Source organism: Pollicipes pollicipes, unplaced genomic scaffold (assembly GCF_011947565.3).
Source record: "Pollicipes pollicipes isolate AB1234 unplaced genomic scaffold, Ppol_2.1 Scaffold_6236;HRSCAF=7398_pilon_pilon_pilon, whole genome shotgun sequence".
Taxonomy (NCBI): domain Eukaryota; kingdom Metazoa; phylum Arthropoda; class Thecostraca; order Pollicipedomorpha; family Pollicipedidae; genus Pollicipes; species Pollicipes pollicipes.
In genome coordinates this window covers 1-22,772 of record NW_023596840.1, presented here as the reverse complement: position 1 = coordinate 22,772, position 22,772 = coordinate 1, and the positions used below count along the sequence as shown (strand labels likewise).

Below are 22,772 nucleotides of genomic sequence, written 5' to 3'. Positions count from 1 at the left end.
TTCATGTCTGTCTTTTATAGGACTTCTTCGGCGAATGCATATGCGACACGAGCGCGACGCGGCTGATGAATGCTTCGCTTGCCATGGCCTTAGACCAAGAAAACTGACAACAACAACTGGGAAAAGCACAGCGACACCACGTACCTACCGAGGTCAGTGACGCCCGGAGAGCGTAGATAGCATAGGCTGGAGATCTGAAGGAAGGATTCACGTAAGCAAGGCTACCACTGCTGCCAAAAGCATGTTGCGTCAGCAGGATGTTTTTCCGATGCTGTTGTTGAAATGTTTCAAGGCTTTCGTGGTGAAAATTCAAGAAGAGTGCAAATGCATGAAATAATAAATGACATAAAACAGAGCACAAATGCATGAAACATGCATACAATTGCACAAGGCTGAAAGCTGAGAAATGTACCAAGGATCATGACTGTGATATGATGCGGATCTCCGGAGCGCAGATGGAGTGGCGCTCTTAGTTCTGAATATGCAGTATCAGTCCAGTTGTTGTGTGACCTAGACCATAACTTATATGCACGTCATTACTGTGTATTGCACGCAGGCGTCATCATTTTCCACACCATACTGGAGACCACTAAATACGAATGGCCTGTTCGCAGAGCCAAGTTCGGACCCTGGATGTTTCAATTAAAATTATCCGCGGTCAAGAACGTGAACCTAGTAACCGACAATATGCTGCCTGCGGCAGGAGGCTCTGGGTACAAGGTGAATTGGGGTGAGCTTCATAGTGCAATATGGTGATAAGATTTCTGTCACAAATATTAATCAAATGACACCTTGGACTGAACGCCAAGGGCAGACAACTCACATTGGCGTGGACAATGCTATGATGACCTGGCGGGGCCGGCACTCCTCCATGCTCATTGCATTTGCCGTGGCCACGTGTAGAGTGCTCTCCTCATCGCCCCGTCCACTCTGGTGGCCGTGGCGACTTAGTTTCTCCGTTGGCCACCAGGTCTGCAGCGTCTGCTCAGAGACGGCATGGCCGGTTGGCTGATGGCAGTCAGCAACGAGGTGATCAGACAGCTCATCGGCAAATCCGCTCTTATTGGCATGGACGCCGTGGACTACTGGTAAGTGAGCCGCATTTTGTATGATGGAACTGCAGTAATCCCAGGTATAAAGGTTACAGGCATTATCACTTTTATTGCGATTAGCAACGCGTCTAATAGCAGCGCTCCATATTCCACGGCACCATTGGCAGCTTCACCGGAAGCATAGTCATGATGCTAAGCTATAGACAACGGGAACGATTTCCTCTGCGCTGGCGGGGAGAAGAATGTCAACACGCGCGTAGTGCACCACGAGCTGAAGAAGATGACTCTCGAACAGCAGATGCTGGTCGAGAACCTGATAGAAGACGTGCAGAACGGCCGCCTCTCGGGTGGAAAGATCGCCAGCATACAAGATGAGGGCTTTGAGAACCCCTTCAGCACTGGCCCGCCGCATTACGTCAGTAAGGTCTGTAGGTGACCCCCCCCCCCCCGAACAGCAAACCTGAAACACTGTACTGTACTGTAGTATATTCAGAAGATGCTTGCAGCATGAGATGTTGGTGAACTCCAATCCTCAAGTTACTTAAGACGTGCTTAACCTAAAACGCTTAGAACTATCCGGTATCAGGAAAGCAATCGCAACTCATGGACGCTTTACTATCCCAGTCCCACTGAGGTACGTTGATAGCATGGCCTCTCCACGCACGCAGGATTTTCCTACCTCAAGATCCCGGCTGATAAATGTTCAGCCCTTAAAGTTAAAGTTTAGGGCGTTTTGCACACTTGGCGTATTTCTAGTTAATGCTGTAATTCACGCATTGGACTGCGTTCTTTCCGGCACCTGTGACCCCATAACCATCCCATACTTGCAGCGCGTTGCACGTGATCATGACGCCCTTCCACATGGCATTGAATTTCGCTGCTCGTTAGGGTTTGTGTGTTTTAAGGATGGGGGGTTTTCCGCTCTAGAAATTAAGAAAAATGGAATAAGCTAAGGATAAGCCTTGGAAAATGGAACAAGCTAAGAAAAAGCCTTGTATCCTGTCTTCTATTGGAGAGCCTACGTAATTCCAGACGCTGACTCTGAATGACTGCGGGTGCACGCCCGGCCTGAGCTCAGACAGCTACACTTCAGCAAGTTGCTGGGGACTTTTTCCGCTCAATTCTTAGCCCGACTATTGAAGAAAACATTTTTCAACCTGATTCAGCAAAAGTTGAGATGTCTTCAAAGTCAGCTCCATTTTCAACTCGAATTAAGTCCAACGCTGGTCAAGGATAAGTAATGAGATTGATGTCAGTTGCTCAGCTGATGTGTGATTTCATGTACCAACGTGCCTGTTTTGAGTTTGATGCAAACTCTTTTCCAAGCGTCGAAGATACCATGTATGATATATATCAAACCCTTTCGATCTTGGCTCCGCACGACAAGCCCAGTCTGTCTGAGGGCTCGAGCTCACGGCTCCTGGGAGAAGAGCATATGCCCAAGATATGTGTGCCCCGAGTGAGGATTTCAGAAGGATATTGTGGTGAATCGTTGTACATTTTATGAAATGTAACAACAACTTGCAGTGCACTGCGATGCGTCAGAACGATAAATTGAGACAGCAAACAAACTACGCATGAGCTGGCGGCGTGTTAGGCTTCTATTATCCAGGAGCAATCCCAAACTGTAAGCATAAGCAAATGCTGGTCCATATCCTAGGTGAGATAAACGCATCAGGTTAATGAAAGCTGAGTCAGGCGGCAGTGTTCTGGGGAAACCAAAGCACACTGTCACACGTAACTGTGTTACTTAACGAGCATGGAGGTTGAACTCCCAGTACACGTTACCGAGAATTTTCACCATGATCCTGTTGATACATATGTGAGGCTAACATTGCTAGCTCTACCCCAAATACCGGTCCACCGTCTAACTTTCTACCGTGGACATGGGTGGGTCTTTGTCTTCCGGAGAGTCATGGTCCATCTAATTTTGTACTGGATTTCCTAACATGGAATTTCTAAAATTCGTGTGACTTCAGAGGACACACGCCTGACCTCAGATGGTACACGCGTGACCTCAGACGGCACACGCGTGACCTCAGACGGTACACGCGTGACCTCAGATGGTACACGCGTGACCTCAGACGGTACACGCGTGACCTCAGATGGTACACGCGTGACCTAAGACGGTACACGCGTGACCTCAGACGGCGCACGCGTGACCTCAGACGGTACACGCGTGACCTCAGATGGTACACGCGTAACCTCACACGGCGCACGCGTGACCTCAGACGGTACACGCGTGACCTCAGATGGTACACCGCGTGACCTCAGACGGCGCACGCGTGACCCCAGATGGTACACGCGTGACCTCAGACGGCGCAGCTGGACGAGTGGCCGGACAGCTGGACGTTGCGGGCCGAAGACCATGCGGACGTGCTCGGCGCCGAACTGGCCGTAGACGAAGATGTCGCGGGCAGGGTAGTGCAACTGTCGCAGCGAGCTCAGAGAGGAGATGATCATGGTCGGACCGCCACACAGCACCATCTGGCGAGACAGCAGAGACATGCTCTGAGACCGCACGGCGGCCGCAGAGCCACACACTATCGCAAAAACGCTTCAAAGCTGTCACGGCATATGCAGGGTTGGGTGGTTTTCCTCAGACGGTATTGTGACTTCCCAACTCACATTTCATATGGCCTATTCCACGCACGTACGCATGCACGCACTCACGCACTTACGCATAAGCACGTACCGCCTCCACACACAAACGCACACACGCACACTCACACGCACACGCACACGCACCTACAGACCACTGACACCTTCTAACGACCCAGCGCAAGTCGCACTGTTACCCTGCAACAGATTCCTTGGAGTTCGGCCACGGTGCTGTATTACCTTGCAGCGGCCTCCATTGGGTGTTGGCACCGTGCGTTGGATCATGTCGGTATCGATGAAGCCCTCCTCGCCGTCCCAGTCCTCCGGTGCCTCGCCCAGGCTGTATAGGATTTTCAGCCGCTGGTCGGTGCCTGGTGAAGAGAGAAAGGCAATAACAGTAAACAAAAAGAGTAATAAAAAGGAAGACAGGTAAAGAGTAAGCAATAAGGTTAAAGACCTACCGACCTCAGAAATGGATATTCACTGGTAAGCTTGTTGGCTGAACACCGATGATCTTTCCAGTGATCACAGGTGGGGCGGACAACTGACCATTCTCTGACCCTGGGACGGCGGTAGGCGACTGACCCTGGTATTTGTCCAGCTCGTCCTTGAGCAGGACATCGTCGATGGTCTCGGAGTAGTACAGCAGGTGCACCTGGGTGCGGTCCTGCGGGTCCGCCATGATGGAGCGCACCAGCTGCAGACAGGGCGTGACCCCGGCGCCCGAGGCCATCAGGGTCAGGTGGTCCGTGGTGTTGGCGTGGTACTCGAAGCCGCCGCACGGACCCATCACCTCGATCGAATCTCCTGCGGGCAGATAAAAGGGTTTTCAGTCCTCGCCATAGGGCAGTGCAACATACAAACATGTTGGACTGATATGGTGGTATCTTGTCGGCAGAGCAGGGTGGAATCTGGCACCGACATGTGAAGCCCGAAGATGGCGGTTTGGATTAGCAGTAATCGGGATGAAAGGACGCGACAACAGCATATTTACTTGCGGCCATGTGAGACTCTGAAAAGAAGCATGTAAAATAATCAAAATAAGGACGCATTTGGCATGTGATACTACATAAAGTAATAGTGTAACTACAACATAGGACACATTTACAGCAGGTATGGTGTGCCTCTCGGGCCCTATAGGTCAGCAAGCGTACAAGTTGTACTGTATTCTTTGTATTCGATCAAAAGCCTTGGAAACATACGATATCCTGTCACACACCTGACACGCATAGACTATCTTAAATCTAATCAAACCCTTATAGAGCAGTAAAAGTACACCAGTCATTGCGACAATGAAGTCAAAGCGTTTTTAATCACTGAAACAACAATATTCAAGCTAGTCGATGTGAGGGTGATGGATTAGCTTTAAATCAAAGACAAATTTGTGGCCACGTAAATTCATAACTAACCAACATTTCTTTCCCGCACAACGGTCTGTGTTGGTCTGGATAGTAACCTAGTTTTATGCGGAAATGAACACACTACACAAAAAACATTGTTGGATCTGTAATTCGGCAGTCGTGTAAATTTGTGCACTATTACAAAGGGTGAGACGTTAGACAAAAGTGATTTTTCTGCTTCTTAAGGGAGGTGTCAACTTGCATTATGAACCATGGTGGAAAAAATTGCATTACTGAAAGTGCTGTCTTGTGAGACACAAGTCTCCTGTAGGTATCGATCCAATATAGCCGAGCCTGTATGGCCCCGAAGATCTTTCCTTGAAACAAGAGCTAGTTGGGCAGCAACGCATTCATGCGTCCTCATTTCGTACATTTGTGGAGCTTCATCAAAATATATGGCCTACGTATCGTGTCATAGCCCCAAAGGCTTTTTATGTCATATAATATACATATGAAATGACTAAATTAAAAATACATGAAATATATAGCATATAAAAATGCATCGTGTGATTGATAGGAAACATGGCATGAAATGTAATATCAAATATACAAATTTTTCATATAATATCAACTAGCAAGCAAAAATATGTCAACAATAAATGTCGTTTATAACTTACAAAACATATGTTTACAAGCCTCGCGTACGGACACGTCAAAACAAACAAGATGTTCCTACATCCATCGATTTTTAAAATTTTATCTCGCTCATATCTATGATAATATCTATAATATATCTATGCTACGCTAGATATGTGATAAATTATATATCATATCTATGATATGATCGTGTCATTATAATGAGTGATATCCCCACAAAGTGGTATCAGTTTTCCTGTCATCTACTGTGACATATCTAGCCAGCAGTATTTCTATGTTTCCAAACTCCCAACGACGTATCTAGTTGTGCAGCCGGTGTTGCTATTACGGCTGCACAGGTTGTGACTCACCCGGCTTGAGCTGCTGGAAATGGTGCGACAGAATGCCAGCCGTCTCGAACTTGAGGATCAGCTGCAGCCGGTCGGGCTCGTCTGGTCGAGACACGGGTGAGAAGTAGCGCTCCTGCACCGGGTGACCGGCGGGTTGGATCCGCACCTGGACACACAGCAGTGGTGAGGTAGACAGTGTCCACATGTGTCTACACATCGTGTATCTCGATCCTCGACATCCCCAGGCTTTGTATTTCTCCACGTCATCTGACAATCATTGCTAGCAGAAGGCGTCCCGCGTAATCAGATGGTCTGAAAGAAAACTACAAGTTTCTCGAAGGCAGATTCCACTGAACGCTTCATTCCGAGAGACGTGCCTTGACATACTGCCCCGGCAGGCAGCCGCTGTGCTTGTCCTTGCTGGGGTACGCGAAGCCAAACTGCTCCATGTTGTCGCCGATTGGCGAACGCTTCTCGAGCGTCATCTTGGTGTAGCTGTCCGGGCTCAGGCCGGGCGTGCACTCGTGGCCATTCAGCATCAGCGTCTGGAAATTACGTAGGTTTTCCAGTGGAAAGACAGGATACAAGGCATATTCTTAGCTTATTCCATTTTCCAAGGCTTATCCTCACCTTATTCCATTTTCCTGAATTTCTAGAGCGGAAAACCCCCATCCTTAAAACACAAACCCTAACGAGCAGCGAAATTCAATGCCACGTGGAAGGGCGTCATGATCACGTGCAAAACGCTGCAAGTATGGGATGGTTATAGGGTCACAGGTACTGGGAAGAACGAAGTCCAATGCATGAATTGCAGCATACACTAGAAATACGCAGTGCGCAAAACGCCCTAAATCTTAACTTTACGCTGAACATTTATCAGCCGGGATCTCGAGGAAGGAAAATCATGCGTGCGTAGAGAGGTCATGCTACCAACATACCTCAGTGGGGACTGGTATAGTAAAGCGTTCATGAGTTGCGATGGCTTACCTGATACCGGATATTTCTAAGCGTTTTAGGTTAAGCACGTTTAAAGTAACTTTTGAGGATTGGAGTTCACCAACTTTTCATGCTGCAAGCATCTTCTCCTGAATATACCACAGTACCAGTGTTTCAGCCTTTGCGTTCGCGAGGGTCGCCTACAGACCTTGTTGACGTAATGCGGCGGGCCAGTGCTGAAGGGGTTCTCAAAGTCCTCATCTTGGATGCTTGCGATCTTTTCAGCCGAGAGGTGGCCGTTCTGCACGTCTTCCATCAGCTCCTTGGCCAACGTCTCCTTCTGTTCGAGAGTCATCTTCTTCAGCTCATGGTGCACTACGCGCGTGTTGACATTCTTCTCCCTGCCAGCGCAGAGGAAATCGTTCCCGTCATCTGTAGCTTAGCACCATGACTATGCTTGCGATGAAGCTGCCAATGGTGCCGTGGGATATGGAGCGCTGCTATTAGATGCGTTGTTAATGGCAGTAAAAGGTGATAGTGCATGTAACCTTTATACCTGGGATTACTGCAGTTCCATCATAAAAAATGCGGCTTATTTACCAGTAGTCCACGGCGTCCATACCAAGAAGAACGGATTTGCCGACAATCTGTCTGATCACCTCGTTGCTGGCTCCCATCACCCACCCGGCCTTGCCGTCTCTCAGCAGACGCTCCAGACCTGGTGGCCAACGGAGGAACTGAGACGCCACGGCCACCAGAGTGGACTGGGTGATAAGGAGGGCGCTCTACACGTGGCCACGGCAAGTGGAATGAGCATAGAAGAGTGCCGGCCCCGCCATCATAGCATTGTCAACGCCAATGTGAGTTGTGTGCCCTTGGCGTTCAGCCCGAGGTGTCATTTGATTAATATTTGTAGGCAAGCGAACCCGCATCTTCGGGAGAGCTTTCAAGGACGGTTCGACGGTCTTGTCTTCAGTTGTAATCACTCAAATAGTTTTTTAGTCACACAGGTGAGATGAAAAGTTCAAATTCATACGACTTCACAAGCTATCTCCATCATTTACCAGCGCTTGTGACACATGTCCATCCTCAAACCGAACAACATATAAGCAGAGCTAGCAGCACCTAGTTCCGCAGAACTGAGTGGATCAGGTGGCTAATCGCGTGTGACCCTTGACGTTGAGGTTAGTATAGGGTCACCACAAGTGAGACCTGGCTCGGTGCGCTGTGGGGTAAGCCACCGATCCCTTGACACACTTGTCAGCGACACAATATGCAGGTGTTGAAACATGTGGTTACGTGTTCTGGGTGGAAAGCTTCCTGTTTATTCTAGTATGTGTACATTCATATTATTTCAAACGTCATACGTTTGGACAGAAATCCTATCACCATTTTGCATTATGAAGCTCACCCAAGTCCACCTTGTACCCAGAGCCTCCTGCCGCATGCAGCATCTTGTCGGTTACCAGGCTCACGTTCTTGGCCGCGGAGAATTTTAATTGAAACATCCAGGGATCTAACTTGGTTCTGCGAACAGGTCATTCATATTTAGTGGTCTCCAGCGTGGTGTGGAAAGTGGTGATGCCTGCGTGCAACACACAGTAATGAGGTGCATTTAAGTTATGGTCTCGGTGACATAAAAGCTGGACGGATACTGCATGTTGAGAAATAAGAGCGCCACTCAATATGCGCTCCAGAGATCCGAATCATATCACAGTCATGCTCCTTCGTGTATTTCTCAGCTTGCAACCTTGTGGAATTGTGTGCATGTTTCATGCATTTGTGCTCTGTTTTATGTTATTTATTATTTCATGTATTTGTACTCCTCTTGGATTTTCACCACTTGAGCCTTGAAGCACTTCAACAGCATCGGAAAAACATCCTGCTGACGTAACATGCTCTTGCTAGCAGCGCTAGCCTTACTGGCTCCTTCCTTACCCACGTGACCCCTTCCTTCAGATCTCCAACCCATACCATCTAAGTTCTCCGGGCCTCACTCACCTCGGTAGGTACGTGATGTCGCTGTGCTTTTCCCAGTTGTTGTTGTCAGTCACTTGGTCTAAGGCCATGGCAAGCGACACATTCATCAGCCGCGTCGCGCTCGTGTCGCATATGCATTCGCCGAAGTAATCCTATGAAAGACAGACATGACTTCAAATTCAGCAGTGTGCTGTGGAGGAGCCTCGGACACCACAGTTCCAAAACAGGCAGAACACACAAGCTGTTACAGGCACGGGGAAAAATGCTCCTGATGGAAACCGATTTGAGTTAGTCATCAAATAACGAACAGTCACACTTGCTTTCAGCTCCATGCATGCAGCAAATGGTCACCGTACTGTACACTTGGTTCAGCCCACATGATTCCACTGTACCACATTGCGTAAGGATCAGACAGGAGTATCAGACACACTGAGTCCACATCAGACGACTGGACAACCCAGCGCGCTCTTCCCACCCAAACACTGACCTGGACACACCCCGACACTGACCTGGATGGTCGGGTAGTCGCACACGCGCATGCCCACGTCGCCGTGAGTCTTCCTGGTGACGTGCTTCTTCACCACGTCGATGCAGGCCATGGAGATGCCGTTCCAGCAGGCCGAGGTTAGCAGCAAGAAGTACGCTACTATACATTCGTCGTTTGCCCGCGCGCCGTCACCTAAAGCACAGTGCAGCAAATGCTGGACGTTCGCTGAGCTCTTTGGAGTACTTAACTTCCGGTTTGTGGCATTTCAGTTCAGTCCAGGCGTTGCTCCTCCAAGGATAGCACTCTGATTGCGCTGTAGGTGTAGATAAATTACTAATAAGCCAACCAAGTAGTCTGGTGAACGCAAAGGTATATCTTCATGATGTCCTAATGGCTACAGCTCTACACATCAGTCCAAGGTGGATCCTGGGGGGAGGGGGGAGGGCCACGGGGCCATGGCCCCCCAACAAACTCTGATAGTATGTTTTGGCTCCCCTCCCCAAAACATTCCCAGAACTTCATAAAAGTTTCGTCTACGTACCCTTTGTTTTAACTTTGATGGTGCGGTATCAAACATTTCTTTCCGTTGCGGAAAACTGCATGAAGAAAAGTTGGCAGCGATTTGAATGTCAAAACAAAACACATGTTCAACATGTGTTTTGCAAAACAGTCCTACGTATAATACCAAACTCCATAGATTGGTCTCATCTCCGACAGCAGCAGTAGTCGCTTACGTTACGAGCGCTAGTTCTTTCTGTGGTGAATATTTGGGTTCTTGTGAGTTAAAAATCGGCCGGTAATTTCTGGATGACATGGAGTTCCCCGCTATTTGAGACCGTGTTTAGCCTTAAACCGTGACCTTGAGATGTCAGGACTTTTTGACTGACGCTAGTTCATTCTGTTGTTAATATTCTGATGTTCGTAGGTTAAAAATGGGCCGGTAATTTTGAGTAATATGGAGTTCGCCGTTCTTTGAACCCGTGTTTGACCTTGAAGGGTGACCTTGAGAGGTCAGGATTTTTTTACGAACGCTGGTTCTTTTTAGGTTGAATATTATGATGCTGACAATTTAAAAATCGGCCGGTAACTTTCAGTAATATCGAGTTTCCCGTCCTTGGAGTCCGCGTTTGAATTTGAAGGGGGACTTTGAGAGGTCTGAATTTTTGGACGGACGCTAGTTTTTTTGTGGTGAATAATCTGATGTTTGCAAGTTAAAACTCGGCCGGTAATTTTTGGGTGATATGAAGTTTCCCGTGTTTGAGCCCCCGTCTGACCTTGAGGGGTGACCTTGACAGGCAAAAACTTTTTGATGGGCGATAGCTCTTGCGCTTGCGAGTATTTTGATGCTTATAGTTTTAAAATCTGCCGGTAGTTTTGGGTGATGTCGAGTTCCCCGTCCTTTGGCCCAGCTTTTGACCTTGAAGGTCATATGAAATTGCAAAATAAGGGTTATTTTTGGTGTTCTTATGCTACAATTCACCCTGAGACCCTTTTTCAGGGAAATGGGAACTCGTCGCTGAAAAAAAAATCGCTGAATAAATCGCTAACTTCACGGACATGACACCTAGCCTAAGCGTCATCCCGCTGTAACGGCGCCGCACGTGACTTACCGATTGGTCCGACCATCCTGTCGTTAGGCAGGACTCCCTCGCAAATCAGCGGTCCCGACTGGTTTCCGTGCAAACCCAGGGAAAGCCACTCGTTGGCACTGGCTCGCACCTCGTCCTGCAACGGCCCCACGCCCATAGCTCATGTTGGTTATAATAGCTAACCTACAACGAGCAAGGCTGTGGAGCACTTCACACCAACACAGGCGCGACATACGGGTTCCATCTTAATTGAGGGATGTCTCCGTCCTTTGTGCGATTTGCTACTAAAGCGAACACTATGATGCTATGTGGCCTGTTCTCGAACAACAATCATAGATTTCAAGCGGTCCTACGCCATGCTATTGCGCATGCTTGAACATTACTGCTTTAAAATTTACATGAAATTCGTTTGCCTTGGGAAGAAGCGATTAGATTTCGCTTAGACTGTTTCTGGTCTGCTTTATAAGCAACATATTGAAACGTACTTTTAGAAACTTGAACCAAAGGAATAATGTATTTTCCATTACCTTCACCACTGAAGTCATGCCATCATAACATGCTTGTGCTCACTTTCATCATGAGGAAGTTGGAGAGATCGGCGAAATCACCGGGCTTGACGCCGGGGCTGATTGTCTGGACGAAGTACCAGTCTGCGAATCCGGCAGACGTGACCCACGAGCCGTATTTGAGCAGCTTTACATGGTCTTCGTCTAGCTGGCGACACTTGGACGACAGATGGAACCAGAAGTGGCCGCCTGCGGCGCAGGAGAGGGGTCAGAGGTCACAAAAGACGTCCTGCTGATGACGTTTAGACGACAGAGGAACAAGAATGGTCGCCTGGGGCCCGGAAGAAAGTCAGACGTCACAGAAGACGCCTAACTGATGACATTTACCTGATAACGCTTGGATTTCGTTGAGAACCAGAAAGAACCAACTGACACACAATATCATTAGCCGCATTTTTCTGTGTGACATGTACCAAAGGTCCTTAAGGTCTTCAAATGGCGTCTTAAAACAATGCAAGACCTTGAACTAAAAAAACATGATGCATTAGATGTCCAACGATCGTTATTTTCATGTTGCGTTGCCTGTACAGCATCATGTATGAGAACAGACGTCCAACTGAATACGGCCCTGCTTTCTTTTCTTTAAGTATCTCGGTTGGTACATCCAATCCGTGCTTCGCGCTCAACACCTTCATATTCTTACAGTACGCGTCGCGATGCTTTCTGCCACATGCCTGCTCCAATGTCTTACATTTCTCGACTGCCTCCTTCCTGTCTGGCTCGCGAATTACAGTCTCTGTCGCGCTTGGGTCGTGAAATCCAGTTTTCCTAGTATTGACTTGTGACGTCCGACCTCCTTGGTGTCTGGCTCCTGTCGTCCTGTCTCCTTGGTGTCTGGCTCGTGAAGTCTAGCCTCCTTGGTATCCGTCTAGCGAAGTCCAGTCTTCATGGTGACTAGTACGTAAAGCGCTGCTTCTTGGTCTTCCCTCTTGCCATTCAGTCTACCTTATGAATCCCAGTCTCCCTGGTGTCTGCTTCGGGCGGTCCTGTCTCCCTGATGTCTGGCTCGAGAAGTCCTGTCTCGCTGGAGTCCGCCTACGGACGTCCTGTCTCATCCTCGGCTCTGGATCATTTCCATCACTAACGACGTGCGAACATTTCTGATTAAAATGTTTTCTCAACGATGAGTTTGGATCTCTTATGCTGACATTAAACCAACTCCAACATACCAGGAGCTACTGGTGGAACGTTGTTATCAAACAAAGAGCTCAGTGATAGTATAAAAACCCTGTGTCTTAACAGGAATATTTAAGTTCTGAGTTTCGGCAACCTAACAAGATTCCTGATAACCAGCACGTTCTCTTCTAGCAGTACCTAATCAGTTCAACTATTACCTTCTAATGTATTGTAGCTGATTTCATTTGAGCGCAAAAACTGCAAAGAAACCTTTTGAAATGTTATAGTTCATTTTTCTTCAGCACAAAACCTGCAAAAAAGCCTGATATATTGTGTTGGCTTCTATTCAGCACACAAACTACAAACTCTGACGCAAACAAATAGAAGCTTAATGCTTTTCTTGCCTACGTCAAGCTGCTAAGCTGCTCGCTGCTGCAGATGCCTTGAGATCATCTTCAGCAGCTTTGATGCTCGCTGGAGCATTGGTAAAAAAGTGCAAATGTTTTAAATTGGCAATGTAGTGAAAGTCAAAAGTCAGAGAAAGTGAACGCATCACGTTTGCGTTGTTGACAGACGTCAGTGGCAGGCGTGTCTCGCTACCCGGCACCAAGCTGAACAAGAACCACGATGCCAACATGAGTGACGTCTGACATCTAATGAATTGAACAATGACCAGTTCAACGCCCATTTTGTTTGAGATGTGATGAAGACCTGCGAGACGCTCAAATCAAAATAGGGAATACCACTTCCGGTGACATTTCTTTTTTGGCAAAAAACCATTAGGTTGAAATCGAGGGGGGTATGGACCCCACGCCCCTTTTAGAGCTCAAAGTCATCTACAGATTACAGGACCACACAGATGGGAAAATAAGTGAATCTGTTCTTTAAAAAAATCGGCGATCAAATCTTAACGTACAGGGCTCATCATAGCCGATTATGCCAACATGATATGTGCCTTGATATGTGATGTGTGCTAGCTTAAAATCATATGCACGTATAAGTGATATCTGACGCGTAATGTGTGGGGCCGGTTCAACTGAAATCGCTCGCACGTATAACGGATGCGTGGTGTGTAATGCCTGTGGGCTTGAATTCGTTTGCATGTACATGCATTCTTGCAGGATGTAATTCTTAGATATGCGCTGTATCGTGGTAATGGCTGGCAATCGCTCCGTGTTTCATCCCTTGAATGTTGCTGTCCGCAAAACTGTCGCTTGCCGTTTAAAAAAAAAACGTGGAAAATCGAGTACGATCATTGGCAAGCAATTTTGAATGCACTTCTGCCATCGTTTCGAAAAAGGCATGCCAAAATGCAACCCGTTTATATATGCATTCTCTTAGTGTCGTCCTAGGAATAAGGCTATTACTATTGTCTTTTCTAGATAGCCAGTTTGTCTCAAACAACCATACGAAGGTCAAACCAAGTTTAATGCTGGCTATCATAAAGCCAGAACGATACAACTTTCCAAAGGCCAGATTAACAGAAATATTACCGTCAAGGGACGGTTTTTCCAGATTTTCCCCCTCCAAGTTTTATAAAGCTCGGAGCAAAAAAACTCTCATCCACGAAAATCCTCCGCTCTCGAGAACGATTACGATCGAGTTTTGTCAACAAAATGTGCGATGGTAAGCGCAATGATAAATGCACGGTTATTGTAAAAGATGAGCTTTTAACAAAATTCATCACGCCGTGACCTTTTTTTAAACAGGACCGACGCACTTTTATCAGAATGCGCCCTAATTAGGCTCCGGTGGCTCAAAAACCTTGCTTCGGGGTGCATGCATCGTCACTGTTTAGCTTGCATCGCTTTGCTCCCACCTGGTCGATGATGAAGTCAACATCAGCTACAACGGGTTATTCACAAGGACCTGCAGCCTACATCATGCTTCGAGATGCCTATGCGGTGCTTTGGTTCTACCCCATACGTGTAAGACGCGCAAGCGTAGACGTCAAGGAAATGAGCTGGAAACATTGTTCAGGATTCAGGAACATGCCATAGCTTACAGATGAGCCTCGATTTGCGCTAGCTGACAGATGGCGCAGATGTTCATAAATATCTGCGCTGTGCTGGATGTATCACAGCTTTACCCGCATGTCAACATCTTGCTGCCTCTAGCACGTTAAGGCTCAGGGGGAGGAGGCGTAGCAGTGGAACCTCTGTCTAGATGCTGGAAGGAGGGGGGAGTGGATGTCAAAAGTTGTCCTTATTTGTACAGCAGTTTTCCCTGCCCCGCCTCCTTCTCTCTCTCCCCCCCCCCCCCCCCCCCTCCCACCCTGCCGATTCATCGCTCATGCTTGGGTGCTAACCAGTGGTCTGAAATCATAAATGGGTGCCTCAAGCATTCCTATCATTTCTAGTGGCAAGAGATACAGCAAACAATACAATGTCTCCACGGATAGGTACCTAAACAGGCCTCTCGAACTACTTATTTTAGATGCTTAGATTCGACCAAATGTCTTCAATTAATGTGCAACTTAGATGGCATTTGCTGTTTGCATGGCTGATTATGTTTTTCATGATATATTCATGGACCTTGCGTGCTTGCCCCTCTTTCTGTGCAGTTAGTGATTAAATAAATCACTAACTATAAAATGATAGAACCTCCATCCCGCCCACTCATATCCACATTCCTTGGCAACAGCGATAGTTTCAATAGTTTCTATGACAAAGTGCATTGTTGCTCCCCTCCCCCTCTCGCCCCCTGTCGTACCTGATAGTCTCTCTCATGCGTTGACTAAGTTGTGACGATACAGTGGCTAATGGCTGAATTCGTTCGGATTTGCCCCCATGTCCTGAAGTACTTTGTCCAAATATTTATAATGTGCTGCTCGCATTATAGTACAAAATAACATCATGCCAAGCGAAAGGGGGGTGGGGAAGGCAATCCCCCTATCAAAGCAGTTGTTGATGCACGTTGAACTCTTTTACACAGATGATTTCTAAACACTTCCAGCTGGACTTCTTCGGAATAAATCACTGGTGAATGAGTTGCCTCATCTCCCTTTCGAGGACAGGTGGGAAGCGCCCTGATACAAACTAACGCCGTTTCCCAGCAAAAAATACTTCACTGAATGTGCTAGGGTGAAAAATCCTCTTTAAGGAAACATTCATGCTTGAACTAGCCCGAAAAAATCATCGTTTTCACACCGCCGTAGAGTTGGTGCCATGTGATTTAGTCCCATGATGACGCCACAGCGTCTTCTTCCCAGAACGTAGAAATGTGGGGGATTGATATAATGAGAACATCCTAAGGCTGTGACTGTTTCCCAATAATTAGACCGACAGCTTATTTTTTAATCGACAATTTAAGAATGTTGCCACAGGGTATAATTTAAGGGCGCAGCAGCCCCCTTCCCCCCCCCCGTAATCAGATATCTAGTAGTTAATGGCAAAGTAGCTCACTAAAAGCTCGGCGTTCTCACTGAGCTCCATCCCCCCTCACGAAACCTAGCTGTGTCCCTGTTTTTCATCACTCTTGACTAATGTTTGCTGTGGACTCCTCAGCGATATTGTGGGTCACGGATTTATTGAGACTGCACGTGGGACTGGAAGACCAGCACACTGGTTTTCCATGATATTTATGAGGCCTTAATCTAATGCTTTACTGGTGGGTTTCGGAGGTAGTAAATGTAATCAGGTGTAAGTCACCATCAGTTATTTGTTTCCTACTTCATTTTCGAACCGAAGGTTTTTACATTTTAAGATTAATCCCGAGCCCCTCTCTCTCCCGTTGAAGAACGCGCTTCTGTGTTCAGCCAACACCCATTCGGCATCTAAACTCATAAGGAGGTACAGTGCAGCGGCATGCAGATATTCTTGCAAGTATATACGTAACTCTGATGATTATATGGGTGAAATCAATGAACCCCATGATTGATATGCTGTCTCTCGTTGCAGATGAATGACAGCAGACGCCGCCTGATTTCGAGGTCCCGGTGTCGCACAGCCGCATCAGGTCCATCAGTTGGCAGCGACAAGATCATGCAAACTGACTGAAACTCAAAATGTTGTTGGCATCGCCAAGAGCAAAATACTGCGTTCTTTTCTGTCGCCATGTTGACCTATGTTTTCAAAACGTAGCATTGCCAACACTATTTATTATGTAAAGCTTTGAAGGCCGATCTCTGGCGTGTTCAGTAAAGGTAACCGGTATGCATGGTTACAGAATATCTCGACCTCCGTAAAGAATCTGCGCAGTGACAGAATTCCATTCCATACCGATTTTTGTGGCTAGATGCATCATTCATTGCCAACAAGCAGCAAAAAAGAAACAAAACGAAGCAGCTCATATTCCACGTCAAAATTTATGTGCTAGCATTCCGGGATGACTTAACACCTCAACAACATGACATGACCCCGAGTCACTTGTTTGCGAACATGAGCAAAGGCTGAGACAAAATTATTTGAGTTATTTCCATTGTCCGCCCTTTCGTCCAAAATGCCGCTTAGAGTTTAGCCTCCGTGATCTATCCTAGCGAAGAGTAAACAAATTTACGTGAAACTTTTTGATGACTTAATGACACAGTTATATGAAGGTCTCTAAAGTCCATCTTTGTTGCAGACCAAGACGACGATCTATCTGCGTATGGCATTGATGATTATCGGTTAGCAGTAAGCATTGATGATGAAAAGTATGTATGTATGGTACCTTCTTATCATCGGATGCATGATAAGATCACAGATCATATCATACACCCGCGTTAATGATAACAGGTTAGTATTAAACTTTCTTAAAAGGTAAAACATATGGCCCATCATCACCTACATACAGGTAACACGCCTATGAATACCTCCGAATGTTGGTGCCCTTTCTGGTACATCCCAACACCAAGCCTTGCGGACGTTCGCTGCGAAACAAACGTAGAAATCGTCCTCCGCTAAAACAACATATCCAGCCCATTCTATAAACACCGGCCTGACATGATACGCTGTTGTTAGGTATCACCTACCGGTAGCCGGGTCACTGTAGGACAACGTCCCCACCAGCCTGTCCTTGTCCAGGCGGCGCAGCACGTCCTGGATCGTCGGGTTGTTGTGGTAGCGGAAGAGCAGGGCCGCCACGGCACTCAGGTGCATAGCTGTGGGCCAAATAAGACGGGTCATCCATGTCAAGGTGTGCACCGATCACCGCCGTATCACTCAATCCATTCAGCGAATGCAAATGCGATGGTTGAACAATGAACATTTGCTACGGACTGTAGCTGGATAGATACGATGCTATCCCGTAATAAAATACGATGCGTTGGTGGCAGAAGAATAGGCATATCGTGGAAAAATTGGGACAACTAGCCGACCTATAACCAGCAGACTATTCTGAGCAAATAACACCAACCTCAATGCTTATCCTTGACCAGCCTTGTGCTTAATTGGAGTTGAAGATGGAGGTGACTTCAAAGGCACATTAACTTTTGCTGGATCAGATTAAAAAATGTTTCTTCAAGGTGTTGCGAGTCGGCTTGGAATTAAGCCGAAAAAGTCATCAGTGTTCTAACTCACATGAAATTGTCAACTCAAGCAAATATAACAGCATTTATCATGTGATGTATCAACTAGAACAGACACCAAGACCAGTACAAACAATAATACGACAGCTTTCTTGTTTATCACACGGAAACACCATATATCATATCATATCACGTCATATCACACGTCATATCACATATCAAACGCCATATCACACGTCAGCCATAAACTAGCGTCTTCACATAATACATGTGTTATGCAGACATGCTTGTGTTGTTATGGGTTATGTGTTGTGCAAATCATGTGGCGTTCTCGTGGTTAGTTCTCATGAATTATAGTCAATTCAATCGATTCCATCAGAATTGATTGCGGAGTTAGGACACTATGCTTTATCCGGAATCGGAGTTAACCCAACGCCCCACTATACTGCACTGTTCGGGGCTCAAGTTAAATTCCACCTCATCGTTGTGTGTAAGAGTCGAAATCACTTTTGGCATACCGTATCTATCACTAAGACTTCTGCGCGACGCCGGATGTGCTAATGAGTCGGTTCACGCTTAGGTAATAGAACATTTCAAGCTGTAGACTACGGCGACGCACGTGACACCAAGAAAGTACACTGAGTCAATGACAGCAGTACATTCACTGCGAGCCATATATTAGCAGGGAATGCGATATAATCCAAAAGCGAGGCTTCAGTCACAGACGGTGCTCATGGCGTGACATGGTGGTAGCGAACTGCGGTACCCTACTACGGAACGTAGAGTACTGCAGTAGTCAGCTAAGACTGCAGATAGTTTTAAAAACAATGTTTATTATTGCAGACCGCAGCATGACAGAGACAGGCGAAGCAGGTGGACTTCAAAACAAACGGCGTTTTATTCACGCTAAATCACGGCAGTGTCGGGGTTACCGTGGAGGCCCATTGCTTTGGCAAAGCAAACATGGCTCTACTCGCTGCAAACTACGGCGTTGGCAGTTGCCGCTCTCTGTGTAGACCACGGCGCCTCACTAAAGACCATGGAGGTGCTAGCGACGGTACCCCTGTAGACCAAGACAGTGCCAGTGCGGAGCACGAGGCTGTTGGTAGAATTAGATAGTAGAGCCCAAGACGGTGCTAGCGAAAGTACTCGCTGTAGATCATGGCGCTGCTACCGACATTACTCACTGTAGACCATGGCAATGTTACCGACATTGCTTACTGCAGACCATGGCGGTGCTACCGACATTACGCACTGTGCACCATGGCGGTGCTACCGACATTACGTACTGTAGACCACGGCGGTGCTACCGACATTACTCACTGTAGACCATGGCGGTGCTGGGGCAGCCGTAGCGGGCCAGAGTCTCGACCACCATGGCAGCGCCCACGTGATTCTCCCCGAGTCCGCCCAGCTCTTTCGGGACAATCACACCCAGCAGCCCCATGTCGGCCAGGGCGTTCAGGGACTCCCGTGGGAACTCGTAGGTCTTGTCGCAGTGGACCTGCGTCGCAAGCAGTGTACCGTTATCACTGCTATTCAGTGTGATACACCGCTGTCCCACAGTCGCAGTACGGGCAGGTCATTGTCACTTGTGTATGTTTGGTCATAATGAATATGCTTCGTAGTAATTGCATAGTGGTGTTACGTTTTCTGGCGGCGGTTTACAGTCCTAACAGTGGGTCGTAAAGCATAGCGATAATTTTGCGAAGTGGGTACAATTTGCAACAGTGAATCGGCAAGGCTGACAGCTTGTTGACCATTCGACCGGTTGATCCGGCCAGAGCGAAAACCAACACACCATTGTTTTATCTCGAGCTCCATCTTCCCTTTACAAATGACAAAATGAGCAAAGTGCGTTACGTCCAGACTGTGTTTATCTCCAGGGTCGTGGAGTTCCCGTCACACGTGCTTATAACGGGGAGAATAATTCGAAACGCAAGCGCTCTGTGTGAGCACAATTAAATGCGTCTTTAAAGGCTATCGCTATGACATGCAAACAGTCCGCGCCAGGGGTGTAATGTTCCCATGTAAGCCCTGCGAAAAACAGGAAGTCCAGCCATCCCAAAAGGAGGCTCCGATTAGAAAGACGGGGGGCACCACTGGGCTAAGGGAGATTTCATTTGCATTGCATGGAAGTCTCTGTATATAACTTTAGACGCCCTTGAAAAGTAGCGGAAATCCCTGGGGAGGGTTTGAAATAGTGAATGTGTGATAAGGCAATGAAAAGCGTACTCGTGTTAAACACGCATATGCATACCCATACGCACACGCGCACGCAAACGCACACATAAATGAGCGCTCTCACGCACACACGCACGTACACACGCATGCATGCACGCATGTACGTACGCGTCGACCGTTCAGTTCATCGTACAGTTAAAAGCGTACTTATGTTAAACGTACACATGCACACGCACACGCATACGCATACGCACACACAAACGAGCGCTTACGTACCTACGCACGCACGCACGAACGCACGCGCGTACGCACGAATGCGCGCACGTAAGTACGCGCGCACGTACGCAAGCAAGCACGTACGCTGGCACGCAAACACGCCACACAGTCACACACACACACACACACACACACACACACACACACACACACACCAACACACACACACACACACACACACACACACACACACACACACACACACACACACACAACACACACACACACCACACACACACCACACACACACACACACACACACACACACACACACACACACACACACACACACCTATTGACACGCTCATGCATGCAGCAGAAATCCGTATACTGCCGATGAAGTCACTGGTCACGAAATGTAAGTTGTTCAGTGCATTAGCGAGGAACATTATTCACGTAGATAAGACAGTAGCATTAGCCTTATTCCTCGGAGAGAAACCAGGAGAATGGAGATATGCTTCGGCAACACGCCTTTATCGAAACAATGCCAGTAATGAATTCACTTCTGCCATTGTTTTGCATAAAAAATGGAATGTAAATGTGTTTTAAAGCTAGACAATTCCATATCGAAGCAAGGCGCGGCTTTGCCAAATGACGTGTATTATGCAGACAAACCATATCGCAAGCACTATGCTCGAAAACAGGCTGCTGCGGATATTGGCAACCCAATTTTTTTGACCCCGTAGATCGATCCTCATACGTCCTGGGTAAGGGAAGCGGATAGCATCTTAAAGAGGTCACCTACCGCGTAAGGTCGTATTTTCTTGCGACAGAGTTCGATCAGGTCCGCCTGGAGCTTCTTCTGCCGGTCGGTCAGCACCCATGAAGGGTCGAATTCAGACCCAACGCCCCAAAACGGACGTGAGCCCCACATCTTTTTGGACTCGTTGTTCATGCTGCTGTCAGTCATCTGCAACAAAGGTGTCATTGTAGAGGCTGGGGATCTTGCTCAGTGGTTGCAGCGATTAAGTACATCAGACAATGAGGACACGGTCTGGCGATGTAGTGGTTATGAACCCGACAGGCTCACCCCGTACCGCGCATCCGGTTTTTTTAAGAAATACCAGTGGATGAGGATAAGCGACGCATTCACCACAATTTTAAAAGGAATCGTTGTAGACATATAAAGGGAAGCGAAATTAAAATAAATTGTAATAATGTAACTATTTGTATCGCCAGACGGAAAGAAAGCCAGCGGTTGAAAATGCTTCCAGGTACTTCATCAGCATGATGCCAAGTGCGTTTATCTTTTAGCTGTCTTTCGCATCGGAAGAAAATCACTGTCAGGGATCATTCAAGGACTTGCTGTTAAATGATATATGAGCTATTCACGCCGCATACCGCATCACACGTGACTAAAAAAAGAAACAATAACCAACAAATACAGCAATGCTTAGCGGGCTTGTTCGCCAACAAAGTTATTGCACGAGCAAATACTTAGATCCGGCCTCAAATACGACAAAGACAGTTTCACATCTACTTTGGTCTAGCTTTTTCTCAAATGAATACTGAATAGATGACTACATCCCTCCCCACAATGTAGCGACACCTAGAGACCTAGCTCAGAGTACCATACGCCGAAACAACTCTCCCCGGTTCTTACCTCGCAAGCCAATGGCCTCTCCAAGGCCAGCGCAGTCACCCTGCTGCTCGCCGCCTTTCTCCTGCGGCAGAGGCGGGCGGGACCGGAGCAGCACAGGGCGGTCACGTGACTGTGAGGTGAGAATAATTTCGTTATTTTCTCTCAATGCGCGAGACGCCACGGTGATCTTGGGCAGCACCCGCGCCTTCCATTCGTTGACACCCACGAACAGAACAGATTTACGCCTGGTAGAGCGCTTGCCAGCAATCTGGTGAGCTCGCTGGAGTACTGACCGCTGGCGGGGGCAGCTCCGCCACCGAATGGAAACCGGCGCGCGGCGGTGCTGTCACAGGCTCGTTAGGGCGTTGCTTGATCTGTTTACCGTTCGCCACCACTCAGAAACTTGCACTTGGCACAAACTGTTTACGGGAGAGTGTTTACGCCAACGATCAGAAGCTAGGCATCCATATTTCGTTCTGGTCTTTGCTCCCATGTAATGCTAGTTGCGGAGCAAGATGAGGATGAACTCTCATCTGTGCCCTTTTTCATCGGTCCTGAATATATTGAAATGCCTTGAAATTACAGGAAAGAGAGCTCGCCTTGCTGTGATTAACAGGACTGCGAAGAAATT

At 47.5% G+C, this 22,772-nt stretch overlaps 1 protein-coding gene across 1 annotated transcript; it reads right to left on the bottom strand.

Annotated features, from left to right (window-relative positions):
• Positions 1 to 823: 823 nt before the first annotated feature.
• Positions 824 to 22,458, bottom strand: LOC119106853 (uncharacterized; the record flags this gene model as incomplete). The annotated part of the gene is made up of 18 exons (XM_037230195.1): positions 22,435 to 22,458; positions 22,163 to 22,271; positions 21,305 to 21,469; positions 19,423 to 19,603; positions 17,605 to 17,733; positions 11,542 to 11,726; positions 10,993 to 11,107; positions 9,405 to 9,574; positions 8,917 to 9,047; positions 8,327 to 8,442; positions 7,516 to 7,633; positions 7,124 to 7,316; positions 6,357 to 6,524; positions 6,001 to 6,145; positions 4,239 to 4,460; positions 3,894 to 4,024; positions 3,336 to 3,539; positions 824 to 1,008 (listed from the first exon to the last, which is right to left on the bottom strand). Coding segments are annotated over exons 3-18 (2,558 nt in total), but the record flags the coding sequence as incomplete, so codon positions are not given.
• Positions 22,459 to 22,772: the final 314 nt, after the last annotated feature.